Genomic DNA, 19159 nt, shown 5'->3' on the forward strand with positions numbered 1-19159 from the left:
GGGGATGGAAACTTTTGTCTTGGACGTGTCTCCAGAAGTGGATGTAGCTTCGTGTTGCGAACTTTACCAATTTCTCGGTATTGTCTAATGCTCCTCGTTGGATATTCCAACTTTTTTTTTCAAACTGAATCGCACCGAAAGAGTCGATTATATATATACCGTCACTTTGTTCAATAAACGGTACGCAGCAGGTTGAACTACTTATTTTTCCGATAAAACCGAAGACGATGACTATACTCTGGACAATGTGACGCGTAGAAACAAGCATTTCTAGTTTTGGTTGTCCCTGTCTCGTGCTTTTGTACATAGATTTTGACGCATTCGTGCATCACTAGCCTCAACAGGTCAAGATGGGAGAAGAAGACGATACTAAACGATAAGTTGGACTAGAAAAAATTGGGTTATCGTTTGCTCGTTGATTTGTCAATTATTGGTGATCTGCGTGATTATGCGACGTTACCCATAGCACAACGTATCCATCACTTTCCCTGAACACAACGGTGTATCAGGAGCATGTAAATGGTGTTGTGGGCGATATTACCTTGCCACGCTACATCACTTGCGTATACGTCATTGTGTAATGAGTATACGCTTTATCAATCGATCAATCAGTTATCTGCCGCCTGTCTCGCACAGCTAGTCCCGAAGATGATCCAACCAGTCGCCAATCATTGTACCTGGATAAAGACGACTTGTTTTGTCCTCTGCAGTGCACTCGAAACAACGACAAACATTTGTTGGTCTTGCAATTTTTTCAACAAGACCCGTTATATTGATATACCATAGCGATTGAAGTGCAACGCGCGCGTATCTCCATCAAAATTACCCGAATACTTAGTCGAGCAAACGGGAAATCTCAATTTGGGCGAGAAACGACAAACATCTCAACTGCCAAGGGTATATATTGTATGCGCGCGGTTCCAAAGTGTCGAGGCCGGTTAAACGTACCACAACGCGGAGTCATTTGCCATGGCTAACTGTGACCTCGACTGTGACGCATTATTTCCGTTGCATAAGTGTCGCGTGTATACGGGGAATCCCCGGTCCGGGACGTACCGCAAATATAGCGTCCCGTTGAGCTTACACGTCGCGCGGCCAAGAACACGAGTCGTAACGCACACGCGTAACCGGCGTAATGTATGTGTCAGCGCCGGTGCGTGACTGCGTCTACATATGTACACGTACATGATGATATTACCATCTGTTTTTACAAATCTTTTTCTGGTGAATGCAGGCCATTGAGCTTCGGGGGAGTCGGTTACAATAAATCGGTAGGGCGTTATCGTTTTGACGTCTTTTGACTGATGATTATACGTTTACCAAGGCCTACTCACCTCTATACGCACCTAAAGATCTTTCCTTTTTTTTTTTTTTCTGGAGTATCGAAAAAGTGGCGATGTTCTAGAAGGGGAATCAAAGGCTCCGGGGTTTGTCAACTCGATGAGAGTTTGATGATTCATGAAAATGAAAATTACAATGGTAATTGTGTGAAAGTTACATTCGAATGAGTAAGGTATCCGGATGACCGGCAGTCTTGCTGATGAAATCATAACATCCTGTAACTGGACGTTTCTGGAATGCATAACAATGTTGTGGCCATTCATTGCTGAGATGCACGAAATGTGAGATTATGTATACGAATGACCGGTACGACGCCTTATCAGGCACTTCAATTGGATTTCTTTAAACCTCTTCTATACAGAAAGTATCAACCTGCAACAAAACGCTTGAATAAACTCGTCATTTTGTACCGAAAGTCCTTCTCTGTATCCACGGGAAACATCAATACGAGAAAAAGCTCCCGGATACCGGGTTTCGCTTGCATAAACACGCGCAAGGCATATACGTATCGAATGAGGAGTTTCCAATTTTCGCGAGAGTGCAACCTCGTTGGCACTGTCTGGCGTGATATGGAGAGAACCTGCATGAAAGCCCTGCTGCAACACGTCGAACATCAGCGTGCATGTATAATATAGGCTATACGGCACTCGAGCCTGTACACCCGCGGCAACGGCACTCAGTCAATTCCTTTGCTCGTTGCGCGTGACGAGCTCGCGCCTGCTTTTGACGTCCCAACTCGCGGAGCACGGGGAACAAAGTTCCTAGCCAGCCGTCCCCGCGTAATACGCGTCGACATCGAACCCCGGTACCCAACCACCCTCAATTTTTTTTTTTTTTTTTTTTTTTTTTTTTTTCTTTCAATGCAAGTGCGTATCTCTCAGGAATCAAAACAATACAATCCGAACGCACGTTCGGTTCCGCGATAATCGCGGCCATCAGCCCATCGTTCCAATTTACGTTAGTTGCCCTTCCCACTCGTTCCGTCTATTTACTCGTTTACACTCTTGCCGTCTCGCTCGCCGAAAGAGCACGTACTTCCCGGAGAAATCTCAGGTGGCTCCGAGGCGCCTTAATTCACCTTAATAACGCCCGTAGACAATTACCAAACTCCCCTCGAAACGCGCGCCATTACCTCGACCCTTGAACCCCTTATTCAAGAGGAAGAATCACGTCTCCCTCGCGCTTTGCATCGTATCTCCGCTCCAAGGCAATCGTTTGGCCGGTGAGTTGTTCCTCTCTCTGCAAGTGTTTTCTTTTGTTACGCCCGTGAACAATGGAAATTTGTCTTTCATCGGTGAAATGAGCCATACATTATACCTACGTCACTCGATGACAATGCTTTTCATATGCCTCAGAATTAAATGGATTTTCGGTAAAAAAAAAAAAAAATCCTTTCGAGTCTTTGTATAGAGATATATACTTAAAACCGCATCGATGAATTCCACTCGTGAATAATTCCACCGTAAAAAAAAAAAACTCAAGCATTTATTTTTGCCGTACAAGCTTGAAAGAATTTGTTCTCATCGGTGCCACAATCGTGGGATTCGCCCCATAGCTGCGCGTAAGGTTCATTTTGGCATCAACGAAATTAAGTAGTACAAGCAAGTATTCGGTCAGACATTGCATTTTTTTGAATAGACCTCGTAAAATACTTATATCCACCAAGATACGACCATTCGCAGAGGTACTTGATGATTTTCAATCACGTGCGCGCTGTGGGACGAGAAAGAAAAATCGATGAATAAATTACCCCAAGGCTCGTGCGTGCGCTTGTTCTTAGAACGTGCGAATGAGTAGGGAAGCCTGATAAGGAAAAAGTCAATGCAGGGACGAGCGTGTGTATATATATATATATATATATACGTAGCCTCAAAGAGAGCGCCGGGAAATAAAAATGTAAATGTAATCTAGTCGTCTCTCCGGCGAATGAATGCGCATTTGACACCAGCCCCGTAAGGCTTCCTTAATCTTGCGCACCGCGTCGGACCGCACAAAGGTGGAAATGAAGAGAAAGTCGGGCTTTCAGAGCTATACCCGCTCTCATCTCATCTTTGTACGTATGTAAAGGTGTATTCTTTTATGGGCCCTTTTTTGCAATATCGTCAGCTTCTCTCGTTGTTTAAAATTTCATTTCATGTACCAAAGCTCGGTATAATTGCAAAATGAGAAAACGCGTATTGCAGAGTTTTTAATTGTGTCTGCGTATAATATACTGCGACGTATAAGCTATAATAAAAGACGAAACTGATAGCGCGTGTTGGTAAGGAGGAAAGCACTTTTTATTGCCGTTGTTATAAAAGTTTCCAGATAATAACACTTGTATGGTAACTGATTTTTGTAAGAGCTTCTGTTTTATATTATTACAGAAATCTGTAGATTAAACAAAAAGAAAAAGCAAGGAATCTTTAGGTCAAAATGCTAAATTAAGGATATGAAAAATGGACAGGAAGATTAACATTTTGTAAACTATTTTACAATTAATTGATAGTAAAATTGACTATTTTTTATGATAATAAGTAATTTTAAGGTATACAATTTAATAACATTTTACGGTTTAATTACTGAAACATTTTAATAAATGTGATTCCCTTTTTTTTCACGTGCTGTATTTTCATTGGCTATCATTAAACTAACATTGTAAAAAAAAAAATTATACTGGACTGTACGTATGTAAGCTACAAAATATGAAAGCTGATGAAACAAACATAAAAAAAAGCCCATGGAGGTCGCATACGAATATAATTATAAATATGCTATGAGCAGAGCTGCAAATTAGGGGTTAGAAAAAGTTGCCCGTCATGCACATTGTGTACCCATATGGGATGCAATGGAGGATACGTAGTTTTTCCCTTTGGCTCAACCCTGACATCGCTACTAATAGAGATTAAGAGTAGAGGGGGAGCTTCGTGGACATGCCCATCGATCGCTAGGAAAAAAAGCGATGCGTCAATGGAACACTTCTTTTTTTTTTTAGATAGAGTATTTTGAAAAATTCTGAATTTCATACAAGTTCCTGGTATGATTTCAAAATTAATTCTAACCCTGTAATGACTTTTTAGAGTTGTGTTACTCAAATTTTGGGTTTCCAATGAGAAGGGATTATTTGGAATTTTCAAAACTTACTTTTCGAAGATTATCGACAACGGACAATAAATAAACATTTTGAAACAAAAAAAAAAAAACCAAATTCCACGAAAAAGATAAGAACTCGTTTTTGTAATTTATCTATTTATTGCGAAGTTGTAAGGGTAATTTAGTATTGTCAAAATGCAATCGTCCATCAGAAGCCATTGGGAATGGTTCGCTGGAGTCACGAACAACTTTGAACCAACTTGAAAAAGTTAGAACTTTTTAGGCTACTCAAAGTCATCAAGATTAGAAAATCGTAGTCCCTTTGAGTGTAAGCTTCTCAAGAGTGTATACCGCATCATCTTATTTATTTCAACCTTCGAGCAGTTTCGGATCTGATTCTGGATTACCAAGACCCTTAACCACAGCAGATATCGTATGCAAATAACTGTTCGTTGGTCCTATTACTCTGGATTATTCGTTTCATTGCTGATTTGCAGCGCATCGCGAAGCTGATGCAAATCTATATACAAATTGCTAAATGTCTCACTTTTTTTGTTGTGTTGGTGTGTCGCCGCTTCATTCGTATATTTCAAATCCATACCTTTTGACCTATAAAGAAAGGACGTACTCGAATTGTTTTTGTAGATTCACTCGACCTTTATATATTCATAAATAATAAGATCGATCGATGCCAGCTGGAACATGGAAAATACACTCCTTACTGTTCTATAGAGGTATGCTTTTTTAAGAGACACTTGTTTCATATTTAAAATTTTTTTTTGTATCATAAAAGTTGGGCTTAGGAAAAATCAATTATCAATTAAAAAAAATATTCATTACTCATATTAAGGTACATGTGGTTTTTATTGTTATTTATTATTGTGTACAGTAGCTTCCATGGATGTAAGAACCAAGTTTTTAGATGTTTTCTAATCCCCAATTCATCACATTGGCCCTTGAAATAGAACTACCCCTGATTATTCAAGTGTTAAAAAATGTGTTTATTTTAAACTAGTAAGGCATGAAGGTGTCATAGGTAAAACAACGCTTTTAATAAAAGTTATAAAAAAAAAAATAAAAAAAGTTTTTTTAAGTTATTTGTGTCCTGGAACAATTATTCAAGTATTTTTATGCGTATATTGAGTTTAAAAAAAGAATACTATAGATATATTAGTTGTTAACTCCATAGTAAATAACCTCGATAAATCTTTAACTTATAGAACTCATTACTTTTTTTTATAATCGTAAGTTCCTCTCCAAATTTTTTTCATCGTCTCGTCATGTACCTATACAAACACAAGTGCTTGAGATCAGATGCATGAATCATCGTAAATTTTAAACCATTATGTCTTATGGATAAGAACCATTGCAATTTTTATAAAAATTATACCTTAAATGTGTGCAAAATTTAAAAAGTTTTCTCATCAAATAAATGCTTTTAAGATATTCCATACACACATACATTGTCATATTATAATTGTAAACTCCTTGACATCCCTTTTCTCACCTTCTGCACTATTATTATCTGCATATGTAGCCTATCAATCAATTATCAGCCTGTTCCAGCATGTGTTCCCTTCCGTGAAGCCACGGAACAACCATAGAATTTCATCGATTGATTCGAATAATAAAGCTAAACTGGATAATTAATCCCAAAGGAAATGTTATTTCGAAGAATTTAATACAGGAATGAAATGTAGTTTTTATTCTCATTTTTCCTATCTGCAAAAAAATTATTGACACGTAAATGACAAAATTTTCGCTCTTCAATGAAATATTAGAAAACAAATGCAGGGACTGGAGTGCTTAAAAGGACACTGAAAAGTGCTTGGCATGTATATATACTTATACCATAGTATTGAAATGTTTTATGAAGCCTTACGAATCACCTCAAAGCTGGCAATATTTACTCTGTCATGGATTGCAAGATAATAATAAGTAATACAAGGAATTGCTTAAGTTGAAAAATTAAACGTCCAGTTTGCTGGTATTTGTATTAGCGATGGGCACAAAAAGGCCGTATCAAGTAAAACATTTCTGTGACAGACTGAACACCCTCACAACCATGTGGTGCACTCTGCAAAACCCCTGTGCTTTTTATATTAGAAGTTAATTAATTCGTTAAATACAGTTGATTAAAGATTAATATATTTGTTCTTAAAATATCTTTACAAATTCAAAGTATAACTTTGTTAGGAAAACACTACATAGATACAACCCTAGTCTATGTGGAACCACCGTAACAGTGTTGTTACATACAATCTTTCGTAAGCAGAAAATCTGCAGTTTTCATGAGGTAATGCAAAAACAAGCACCTGAATAACTTTATGGGAAGGACCTACATCGAAAAAGTGTTTAGACAAAAGTTATATAACTTTTAGGGGGACATTGACTAATTTTTTATCGAAAAAGCAAATAATTGTACGTTCAACTATAATATATAACAATGAAAAATGAAGGTAATTTAAGGTCATTTTACGGTAAACATGTCCGTAAAAATGGAATTTAAATCGTCTCATCCCACGCAAATGCTCCAAACTTAGGTTAAAAGTAAATAAATAAATAAAAATAAGATAACTTTTGTTTGGGTTCAGATCCAATTATTTGTATTGTTTTAATAGGCAAATAAATCAAATATTATCTTTTAAGATCATGTTAATTTGATATTGCTACACTTGAAGGAGTTTGTTTTTTTTTAAACTCTGACAAACAAACTACGTAATCTGTCTCATCCAAACACAAACAAAAACATGGGCCACAGATATGTAACAATCAATCTTTTAAGATAAAATGTGTGTGTGCGTGTGCGGTTTGATCATATAAAGATGGATAAGATAACTTACATTTCGGTTACAATTTATATTTCTCGCAATTTACCAAAAATACCAAGATTCAAGTATATAAATATACTCATTACTTAACATTTTTCATCATAATAACATGCAGAGCAGTAAAATATGAGAAGGTACTGGATAAAACCTGGAATGCCAAAATGTATATCAATGCAAAATGTCAAAAAGTTAATTGTTTAAAGTGATATCAATATAGTCTTTACATTAAAGTAGTATTTCAGAGACAATTCTTTGATTAAACCTGGAATGTTGACTGTCACGGGTTTTTGTGCTCTGTGGACAATGGTTATCCAATTTTTAGTGATGGCGCCCGATGAATTACGTATCCACAAAGACGTATACGCCACATCAGATAATTTCCTGCACTACATTGTTTTCAACATTGTATTACTTTACTCTTCATCAACTATATGCAATTATTGATGTATGATTGTCAAAGCTTACCATGACTATCAAGTTATCAGCAGGTAGAGCTGTCACGTACAAGTTGATACCAGCACTGATGGAAACAATAGCAAATTGTCCTTTCACGAATATTGGTTGAGGCTGGAAAAAGTATAATTAGAATTGATTACAATGCCAGAGGCTGAAAACTTGTACTTACGCTGAATAGATATATTCCGGCAAATGCTAGTCCCGCCGTTACGGAAAACACTGTGGCAAAAAGTACGTAGCGAAAAGCTCCTACGAGCTCCTTACCGTATCTAAAAGCTTTCAAGTGATTAAAGATTTCCAACGACAAACTCGGCATTGTTATCAAGCGAGAAAATGAATGACCTCAGTACTTTTTGATGTTCTCGGATGCACTGGTACATCTCCTGCATGTTTTGAATATTTTCGAATTTCCGGCACAGCAGCTCGAATCTGATTCCCGTGAACCAAAGGAGAAAAGCCACGAAGCCGTCGACGCACATACCCGCGGAAGCTTGAAACCCAGCGATGGCTTGGTGCACGTAAGTGAGACTCCACGCGGGGCCTGTTTGCACGGAAAACGGATAAACCGCGTCCGTTGGTAATGAATATGGTAAAAATATGGGACCGCAAATCACAAACAACGAAGCTCCGTAACAGCACAATGTGATGACCATGTGAAACGACGCTCTTTTGCTGACATACTTCTGACACATTCGTCGCTCGCGCAACTTTGCCGTCTTCAGAAAGTCGTCCAACTCTTTCAACAACAACTGCAAGTGTGTGTCGAAATTAACGTGTAATCGAGAGGAAGAGGCAATGATCAACGCATTGTATGGTAAATACCTGAATTTTTTTTCGATTCACCCGACAAACGATAGTTTTCATGATGACCTGCGTCACGGCACAAGACAGACACACGGACTTCGACACAACGATGGGACTATCCTTGTACACGTAAATGGATGCGAGAAGCGGCAACAGCAGGCACATTGAGCTTAAAACAGAGCAGCACCAAACCAAGTCCACAAGTTTCATTCGCAATCCTTTGGTTTCGATGTCTGGTGGCCAGACGGCAGCCAGCACGACACTCATTTTCGTAAACGCCAGAGCTTTCTCAGGCGATACTCGAGGATTCGTTGTACACCTCGTTATTTTCATTTGAAATGCCTCGATGGATGCAGCACGTATTATCATCTCAGCACATATAGGTGGAGAGGAAATAACAGGCTGTAACACTTGCCTTTTGAAGTGCATTAAAGCACTTCTTCGCCTCGAGAATTTAATTAACGGGGAAGCAATGCTTTACAGCACGTTTTACACCGACTTGTCGATAGTAGTTGGGAAGTTTGATGAATTAAAAATAAGATGTGGCTGCTATTACGAGCAATTTTCTTGTACGGAAGCAACAACGTACTTTGTAATTATGTTGCATTGAATTCGACGGATGTTGTATCGCGCACGTACTTTATGGGCTCACCTTGTACTGGAGAAAGAGTCATCATTTGAATGTTATCCATGTCTGTCGTGTTTAACAGAAAGGTAGTGTTTTTTTTTTCTTTTTTTTTTTTTTTCTTTTTTTGCATTGGAAAAGTTTATTTCTACTCAAGGTTTGAATTTAACGACTTAAAACATTAGTATGTATTAGACGTGTGTCTCTCTGCATATAAACTGTTTATTAGACTTTATGCACTAAAAAAATTCTGTGTAAGTTGTCCAATACATTAAGTTTAAAAAAAAATTAACAAACAGAAATTAAATAATTGAGTGATGTATGATGAATTTTCAAATGAATCAATGTTACATTTTCAGGTTTGTACCACTACTTTTACCAAGGCCATTCCTCTAAAATATTTACGAAGTTGACTGTATAACGAGTACGTTGAATTCTTTTAATCGTTTTTTTCTACCATTACTCTCAAAGCTGTAAAAAATCTGAAAGATGTCGACAGGAACTAACCCAATCGATTTAACAAAATCGTAATTTAACATGTTTTCCATTTCACAAAAAATAAATACATCATATTCTTACCAGTGAAAAGAATGCTAGCGACAAAGTGGGAAGCATTCGATTGGCTTTGATTATCACTGGCTTCTGAGATTGCATAATAAATTGTAATATGCATGTTTTACATTTTTTTTCCATGCCATACCAATTACAATGGAACGCCTCAACACCGACTAGATTCCCCTAAAAAAAAGAATCAATTGACTTTTTGGCCTCAATATACACATTTTTATTAGAGAGGTTTTATGGTATAAAACTGTCTCACTAAATTTATACTAAAAAAAGTTTCTTCACGATATTTACAAAAATAACCACAAATTTCCACAATGGATTCTTATTCATTATATACCAAAACCTTTTTCACGATGTTCAAGTCATTTGCATCTATACACTAAACGATATCTTTATTTTCTACTACTGAAAAAATTGATCATTTATATATAATCATTAACTACCTGGATCTGAGTTAAATGAGGCTTGGATTCATAGCTTATTATAAAGGACAGTCTGAAAAAATTAGAAGTTTCCTATTTCATCCATCTGATTATGTTACCATTATAGCTGTGCACCATGATTTATAATATAAATAAGTGTTTTACTGAACTTTATATAAATCCCTAAATTTTATGTTTCCGTTTTCCCAATAATAGGATGATATTAAAAAAAATGTTTTGCTATTGACATGAATTTCCTTATTGAATGTTCGAAAATTTACACAGATTTCTATTGCGCTGAATAGTTATATTTTATAAATTGACTGTATTTCTCTTAATTTTTACAAAACCATGAAACCTCCCCAAGTCTTACTCATTGCGAAAAGTTTACCTTTTCAAGTAAATGGTCTGCTGCCCACGAGCACGTATAAAGACCTACACTAGCTGTAATAGCAACAACAGTATACTGTCCTTTGATTGCTAATGTTTGATCCTTTAAAATACCACACAGTTTTTATTACAAAAATGGTTGTAACTCAGATATCGGTACAATTAGATAAGTATATATACTTTTGATTTTTACATACGCTTACGAGCTGAATCAGACTAAACAATACTCCACCAACTGAAGTTATCAATGTTGCAAATACAAGAAGATCAACAGTGTTTTTTACATCATCAGTGTACCTGTGAAGTAAATTGTATTCATTGTTAAAAAAAAATCTCCAAAAATCTTCCTGAGTTGTTGATCCAAAATTGTCCCCGTATTATTTACTGAATGTGACCACAGAAAATAGGTTTTTAACGAAAAATTATAAAAATAGTCAGATTAAAACAATTCTTAGTTATAAGTATAAAAAAAAAACAATTAGTCAGTCCAACCGAAAGTTTCATTCAAAAAAATGGCTGTGATATTTCAGTGTTCAAGAAAGAAATATTTTTGCTAAATTTTTTTCTGTACATATTAATATAATCATAACTACTATTTCCAATTATTAAAATGATTAAAACAACTTACTATATAAATTTTTTTTAGTAAAGCCAACTAAATGTTCGCCCTCTAATTATTACATCTAGTCAAGTCAAGTAAAATTTTAATAAAGATTCCCACTCACCTCAGTAACGAGTGGTATCTGTCGAAATAACACCTCAAATCCTTGAAGTTTTTGCAGTCTCCAATTGTTAAAGCCATTATCTCAAACCTAGCGCACAAAAACCATATCAACATGGCCACAAGACAATCGAGCAAAACAGCAGCTGAAGTTTGAAGGCCAACAAGTGACTGATGAGCATAAACCAACGCATTAACATAAACATTATCTAACGGAAAAGGGTACACAGCATCAGTTGGAAAACTTTGTGAAACGAATAAAGGCATGATGATGAAGGAAATTGATGTTAAGTAAGTCCATGCTGTAACGTAGAAATGCAAGCCTGTGCATTGAGTGACGTACTTTTCAAGGATTTGTTTTTCGAAAGGGTTAATGCCACTTAAAAAATCTTCCATTTCTTCAAGTATTTTCTGAACAACAATTATTTTATTATTAAAATTATTCTATTTGTGTAGTATATTTTTTACTTGGTATTATGTAATATTGTATATAAGTATTAGCTTATTCCTAATAATAACAAGAATTTATATCTAACTTTCATCAATTAAATACTTTGACATTTGATGATACAAAAAAAATTTCGTTAAATACAATGAATACGATTACTACTTAACGAGCAATTATTTAATAGTTATTAGTTAGTTTACAACAACTTGTGTAGTAAAGTTAATCTATTTTTTTTTTTTTTCTAATTAAAGTTCAAAAATTTTTTAGATAAAGGTTAAAAATAAAACGAGTACAAACCTGTAATTGTTTACGTCGTATCCTGCAAAAAAGCGTCTTTATTGTAGTTTGACTGACCGCGCAGAAAAGGCAGATCGATTTTGTCATGATTTGTGAATCGTTTTTGTGCACAAAAACGGACGCCAAAAGTAGAAATTGCAAACATATGGACGACACAAACATCGCCCACCATGAGAGGTCAAAAATCAAATTTTGTACTTTGCTGGCACTTTTCGTAGGTGGCCAGCAGCGCAATAGCAATACACTGTACTTGGTAAAGTTAATAGCTCTAGAAAGTTTCTTTGAATGTTTCATTTTAAACCGATCGAAATTATGTTTTGCACCAATTTTCAAGTAAAGTAGCCGAGTTTTTAGATTCAATACATTTATTATTACAAATGTGGGTATTTTTATAATTTTTTTTTTTGTGTTCACTAGTATATTATATGTTGCGGTAAATAAAGAAAAATTTGTAGAGATGATGTTACGTCCAGCTGAGCAAAGGTATTCTATTAAGATCTGCTCGATATTCCGTAATAAGACTTTCCAATGTACAGTACGTAACTGCCTATTATTAGGTGTTACAAGGGAAACGAAAATTGCGGAGGTGAAGTGGCTCGCATTAATTTTAAATTTCCGTATCGGTTCATTCTTGCTGTGTAAAGCATGACGTTTTCACATTTAGGTCTTCGCTATAAAATTGTAAGCTATAATGTTAAAGTAAAATTCCCTGAAACGATCCAAAGTGGTACCCAGCCGTGTATAAATTAAAAAATAAATTGTTTTATTAATATAAAAGTGAAGAGGGTACAAATATTTTGAAGATTAATTTTAGGTGATATAAAAATCAAGAGTAATGCTCATCAGTTTGTTTGGTTGAAGGAAAAAAAAAATATATAAATAAGTTTACGTTTATTCATATGATATAAAAAAAAACAATATTGTCGTGCTTTAGTTTCAGACGTAAATAACTTGGATTATAATTTAATTTAAATATTATATTTATTTTTAACAACAATTTATTATGTAAGGCATTTAATAATATTAAAAAATACAATAACAAAATACATTTGGAATACTTCAATTTTTAACACTATCATCATCTTCTTCAGGATTTCTTGATTTAATAAATTTACTGAAAAACAAAACAGTTGCTAAGTACAATTTCATTTTCTAAGAGACATGAGTTTTGTTAACATTTAATACTCACTAATAAAGTAATGTTGGCATCAACACAACCAGAACAGATAATGTTGTTGTTGCAATAACCAATATCATGGTGATGGCTGTCTTGGTTGGATTGTCACTGGGCGAAATTAGTCTCGGTCCTTCATTTTTCTGTTCCAAATAATTTTTAGCAAAAACATTTTTTATTTAGCCACAAAAATTAGTTTTAATTAACGTGTGTAAAGTAGCATCTGAGCCCGCATACCCCGTGCTATTTTTCTTTTTAAGGGTGACTAAAGTACGACATAGTTGGCATACAAAGTATCAGAGTAATCGGATAAACGAAATGACATATTTAAAAAAAGTTCCAAATTGACAACTAAGTAAATTAAAGGCTTTTCCAGAAGTAAAAAAAGTGTTTTGGTATTCTTCAGCTATAACACAACCTTATTTAGGTAACGTTCATCGATTATTTTTGTTTAGTTTAATTGTTTGATAACCAGTAGAACTAATTTCTTTTCATAAAAGTTTTATATCTGGTTAGCACTGTTACTTTATTTATATCACCCAATTTAGTGTACCGGTGGTATTTGATCAGAAAATGTCTGAAAAGTTAAAGTATGGCTCGACATGCAAGCCGCTGAGTGTCAAATCTTGGGTGTTAGATAACACAGGACCAAAAAAAAAAATAAGTGGAAGGGTCACATCACAATTCGTTTTTATTAACGAAAAACGTTTCCATAAGCGGCAATGCTTTTATTTCAGTAATTAAAGTAGTCCCCATGTTATCAAGTGTAAAAAATTTTGATGTGATAGAGCAATTTAGACAATGGGAATGAAGTCAGCGCCTCAAAGTACATATTAAGAAACGCATTGTTGCTGAAAGGGACCCTTCCACTTTTTTTTTTGTGGTCCTGTGTAATTATATTACATCCATTAATTTACGTCGATCCCAAACATATCAAAATTAATTTGAAAATTTGTTAATACCGTATTTTTTAAATTAAAGAATTACGCTGTAGTTTATTAAAAACTTTAGTAACTAAATCATAACTTTCAGTTTTCCTTTCATAAATTATTTGAATCAAAATAAGATTAAAAATTGTATTTGCAATGTAAAATATTCACGAGAATATTCATGTAAAGATAAAATTCTCATTTTAAACTTTAATGCATGGATTCGTGGTATTCACTAAGAAAACCATAGACATACACATGTATGTTTATGAAGAAAACATGTTTGTATAGCCGTAATGAATTTTAGCAATGAGTAAAACAAAAACATCAAAACATTGATAAGATAATTTGGACAAGGAAATAAGATAGGGGTAAACGCACCATCTACCGTACACCCGTAAATTCACTTTATTTTGTTACCATGATTGTAAGACAATTTGATACTAAATATTGACTCAGTAAATTTTAAATTGTTATTTAGGATCTCAAGAGAGCACTGAAATTTTTTTGAGGTGTAAGAGCTTTTTAGAATGATTTTATAATAAAAATATGAAATAAAAGTCGTGTTCCTATTTCCGTACTGCCGTTCTCATTACCGGACCCCATCTACCGTACGCGTTCCTATTACCGGACCCCATTCACCGTTTGACGACAGATTTGACTATAACCTCACATTTTTGTTTACAACTGCATATCGATCTCAGTGCCTGCTACATAAATCACGATGAAAATGTCAAAAGCAAAGAAAAATGGAAAATTGAAAATTAAGGAAAAAACGCCAAGTCAATTATGCAATTCAAAAAGATAGCAGACAGAAAAATCAAAAAAAAAAAACAATTACAGAGAGAGAAACAAAGATTAGAAAAAAAAAAAAAAAAATTACGAAAGCAAGAAGAGAAGTTAAAAGCCACTGTAAAGAGAAAAAAGTATGTTGAGGAAGATTTAATGGACGAGACAGAAGTTATTAATTTACAAAAGCAGATTGGAGAACTTCAAGAGAAACAATTAAAACTAAACCAAAAAAGAAACAAAGATCCATCATGAGTAATTTTTGAAATGCAAGTTATTCTTGAATAATTTTTGCCAAGTGATGTTTTATTTAGTATTAATAGATTTAATTGTCGTTAAGCTGAAACTAATCTAAGTTTAATTACTGCTTGTTTATATGAAATAACTTATTTGCATTTATTGAAAAAAAATTTATTCATTAATAAGATTTCTGTTTCATACCATGAGATATTATTGCTTTTAAATATTTTAATTAGACTGACAAAAATCAGTAAAAAAGCTTAAGACTATAATAGTAATCAACTTACGATGTTATGAATATTCAAGAATAACTTGCATTACAAAAATTACTCATGATGGATCTTTGTTTCTTTTTTGGTTTAGTTTTAATTGTTTCTCTTGAAGTTTTCCAATCTGCTTTTGTAAATTAATAACTTCTGTTTCGTCCATTAAATCTTCCTCAACATACTTTTTTCTCTTTACAGTGGCTTTTAACTTCTCTTCTTGCTTTCGTAATTTTTTTTTTTTTTTTTCTAATCTTTGTTTCTCTCTCTGTAATTGTTTTTTTTTTTTGATTTTTCTGTCTGCTATCTTTTTGAATTGCATAATTGACTTGGCGTTTTTTCCTTAATTTTCAATTTTCCATCTTTCTTTGCTTTTGACATTTTCATCGTGATTTATGTAGCAGGCACTGAGATCGATATGCAGTTGTAAACAAAAATGTGAGGTTATAGTCAAATCTGTCGTCAAACGGTGAATGGGGTCCGGTAATAGGAACGCGTACGGTAGATGGGGTCCGGTAATGAGAACGGCAGTACGGAAATAGGAACACGACTTTTATTTCATATTTTTATTATAAAATCATTCTAAAAAGCTCTTACACCTCAAAAAAATTTCAGTGCTCTCTTGAGATCCTAAATAACAATTTAAAATTTACTGAGTCAATATTTAGTATCAAATTGTCTTACAATCATGGTAACAAAATAAAGTGAATTTACGGGTGTACGGTAGATGGTGCGTTTACCCCTACGATTTTTTTATCAAGGAAAAAAATTTTTTTTTGCTCAATACCACTGCTACATATTTCTCAATGAAAAGTAATTAGGTACAACATGAGTAATACAAAATACATGCTTTGGAACAAAAGTTCTTAAGGACGTTCGGTAGAGATAGCGGGGCGAAACCACTTGCGGGGCAAGGGGGAAGTACCGATGAATGAAGACTTGGCATCGCCGCACGGGTCTCCAATGTGTGAGTGTTCATGTGCACACATATCACACATCATGACATCAGGTGTATATATTTGTAATGTATTTGTGCTGAAGATGTAAGTATTTGATTTTTATTCGTTATCACAATGTTATAAAAATAAGTAAATAATTAAAAAGACTTGTGACAGATATATGTACATAGAATTATATTCGTAGCTAATGTAAATAAAATTCTTGAATTTTTATGTGATTTGAAAAGTCTCATTGAAAGTGATATGTTAAATAATAAGGACATACTCTAGTCTCTGCGATTACTAAAAGCATGTGATTTTGTTATCGTGTGTAAAAAAATTGTATCGTATAAAAATTACAAATTAAAAATTTTACTAAGAAAAATAAATATGTGTTATTATAATACATTGTTTTTTTATGGGTACGGGTGGAACCAATGTACATACATTCACACACATATACAAGCTTATGTTTTATACAGAAATACATAAATATCTACCATAATATTTAAACATTTACTGATTTACGTCCTGGAACATTTTGAATTTCCCGCTTCTTGCGACGTTGCCGTTGCGTTTTTTTCGAACTATTATTTAATTTTTTTATTCATAAACTAATCAGACAATCGTCGTAAAACTTTGTGTACATATAGTTAATAACATTATCTGTGACGTATGAAAAAATTGGAGACATTCATCACGCCAATTTTTTTTTTAAACTGAGTTTTTATAAGTTACCCCATAAGCGACCGTGTTTAAATGACTGAACTTTGAAATTCAATATCTCGGAAACGAAACAGACAAACCTCTTGAAATTTTAACAGCTATATTGTAACAACAATAAGAACGTCTGGTTAAAATTTTAAAAAGATTCATCACAGGGTTCTATCTCTACCAAACGTCCTTAATGCAGTTAAAACATATAATATGAGTAAATTTGAAAGTTTACAATGGCTTAGCAATTGTTAATTATACAAAAATCAAAGTCAATTTCCTCTACAATAACATAATTTCGTAGATTACATTTTACGTACCTTTACAGCGTCGCAAACGGCAACGAGAACTAATAAATTAAAAGTAAGAAGTAAAACGTTTAACAGTGATCCACTTCTTTTCCGATTATCCATTTTTTTTACTTTGAAAGTATCCGCACTTAACGCACCTTTACGTCCGCGATGTTCAAGCCGAATGCGGCAACTGATAAATGCAATCTTACTCATATATACCTGGTCGATACTGTAGCTTCTCAAATTTCATGCGTTGGCTCAATATGGCCACTAATTCAAAAAGAGCCGGTTATAACTAATAGTCAAACACTTCATCGAATCTCACAATAGATACAGTACAAAAAGCGATGGCCATGCAATCTATGTAAGTAATTTCAAGTATAATTAATATATAGGATTAACATTGTTTTTCGACAACAGAATGAATAAATGCAACAATAAATTGAATCCCTCAATAGTACACAACATTTCAAAAACATCAAAAAAACTTTTTCTTTTTTTAATATTGTAACCTCTGAATAAAAGTAGTAATATAAAACTGTAAAATCGCTTCACAAGCGCTAAAAATGTCCAATTTTTTGTGATTAATAATTTCTGGGAATGTATTAATTCGTTTGTAAATAGTGGAATCGTAAGGTGATACAATCTAGATGACGTCATCTAAGATGAGAGCTTAAGCTTATTATTATATTTTTTAGCAATGAAATTATTTCTTTTCTTTTTATTTATTTAAATAGTATAGCAATACTGTACTGCAAAGCAACTTACTCTCTACTTTAGGTACTGTCATCCAGATGGTGAAAATAAATAAAAACCTATTTATTGGATACAAATTAACGTAAAAAACGTACAAAAGTGATTATGAGAGATTTCGTTTCGTGTCTTTATCACACATTACTTTAGATTCTGATATTATGATAGTATACCGCCAGATCGCCATCGAGCTTTATCAAACCTTATGAGAAGCCGGAGATGTTAGAAAGGTAGTGATTCACTTGTTTAGGATAAAGAGGTCATTTTTACGTGAAACAATGAGAAATATTTTTTCAAAAGTTTGAGGAAATGGTGTATATTAAAATCAACATTACTCTTGATGAGGAAATTATTATTACAATTATTAGTATAATATAATTACATATTATATTATAATGTAATATTACTGTAATAGTTATTTTTATTATTATTATTACGCATTATATTTTGTAAGTAAATTCATTATTGCGTACTTGACTAAATAAATCAGATGCCAAGATTATTAAAAATCAAAAGTGCGTCCGCTGTATTTGATACAAAATAAGAAAAATGTATAAACTATTAATCAGAAATGGTACAAGAGAAATGAATTCCCATGAACTTTGTAAGGTTTTGGACAAGTCACTTTATTATTCATGAATTAGTACATATATATATACGTATACACATTTAACATCAAGATAAAAGTAAAATTAGACATGCATTTTCAGACATATTTTAATAAAACCATTTTAACATCTTGTATAAATTGCCTTGTAGTAGTGGCTTTACTGGTTACGTCTAAACGTACGTATGATACGATTGCCGCAGGCTTGGCCTGCGTTATAAAATCTCATTATAAGATCTCTTTTGTTTTGTTTGTGAAACCAATGATATATCACCTCAAAAAGCAATACAATACCACTGAGTATACATCCACAAAACAAAACGAAAATTATAGCCGTGACATCTTCCAGTTCAATGTAGTTCATCACAAGATCCTTTTCATTATGTTTTATTTTGTAATTAAATTTTAATCTCTCCATTATACCATGCTCGTTAAATTTACGAATACTAAAAAAAAAAAAATTTTTTTTTAAAACTTTGTTAAAA

The 19159-nt window shown here is 33.7% G+C and overlaps 1 protein-coding gene and 1 long non-coding RNA gene across 2 annotated transcripts; both read right to left on the reverse strand.

The window, feature by feature from the left end:
* Positions 1–7326: 7326 nt before the first annotated feature.
* On the reverse strand, positions 7327–12268 carry LOC106646261 (uncharacterized). Its single transcript, XM_089598808.1, has 12 exons — positions 11975–12268; positions 11234–11640; positions 10706–10805; positions 10510–10611; positions 9709–9867; positions 9587–9631; positions 8523–8906; positions 8043–8449; positions 7870–7969; positions 7710–7811; positions 7469–7630; positions 7327–7392 (listed from the first exon to the last, which is right to left on the reverse strand). Exons 1-12 carry the CDS (start codon positions 12266–12268, stop codon positions 7327–7329), a joined length of 2328 nt encoding a protein of 775 aa, XP_089454934.1.
* Positions 12269–12988: 720 nt separating this feature from the next.
* LOC106637409 (uncharacterized) lies at positions 12989–17434 on the reverse strand. The gene is made up of 3 exons (XR_016293719.1): positions 17342–17434; positions 13164–13291; positions 12989–13088 (listed from the first exon to the last, which is right to left on the reverse strand). It is a non-coding gene; the product is annotated as an uncharacterized LOC106637409 (long non-coding RNA).
* Between the last annotated feature and the right edge of the window lie 1725 nt (positions 17435–19159).

This window comes from Copidosoma floridanum, unplaced genomic scaffold, assembly GCF_036245765.1.
Source record: "Copidosoma floridanum isolate Cflo_tuat_1 unplaced genomic scaffold, Cflo_Japanese_pri ptg000006l, whole genome shotgun sequence".
Taxonomy (NCBI): Eukaryota; Metazoa; Arthropoda; class Insecta; order Hymenoptera; family Encyrtidae; genus Copidosoma; species Copidosoma floridanum.

Excerpts from the sequence above, each read along its gene's own strand:
- LOC106646261 (XM_089598808.1), bottom strand. The coding sequence starts at position 12,268 with ATGAAACATTCAAAGAAACTTTCTAGAGCTATTAACTTTACCAAGTAC. Across the intron at positions 10,612-10,705 it reads GTCTGATTCAGCTCGTAAGC|GATCAAACATTAGCAATCAA; the intron begins GTATGTAAAAAT and ends GGTATTTTAAAG. Across the intron at positions 7,393-7,468 it reads CTCTGAAATACTACTTTAAT|GTTTTATCCAGTACCTTCTC; the intron begins GTAAAGACTATA and ends TTGGCATTCCAG.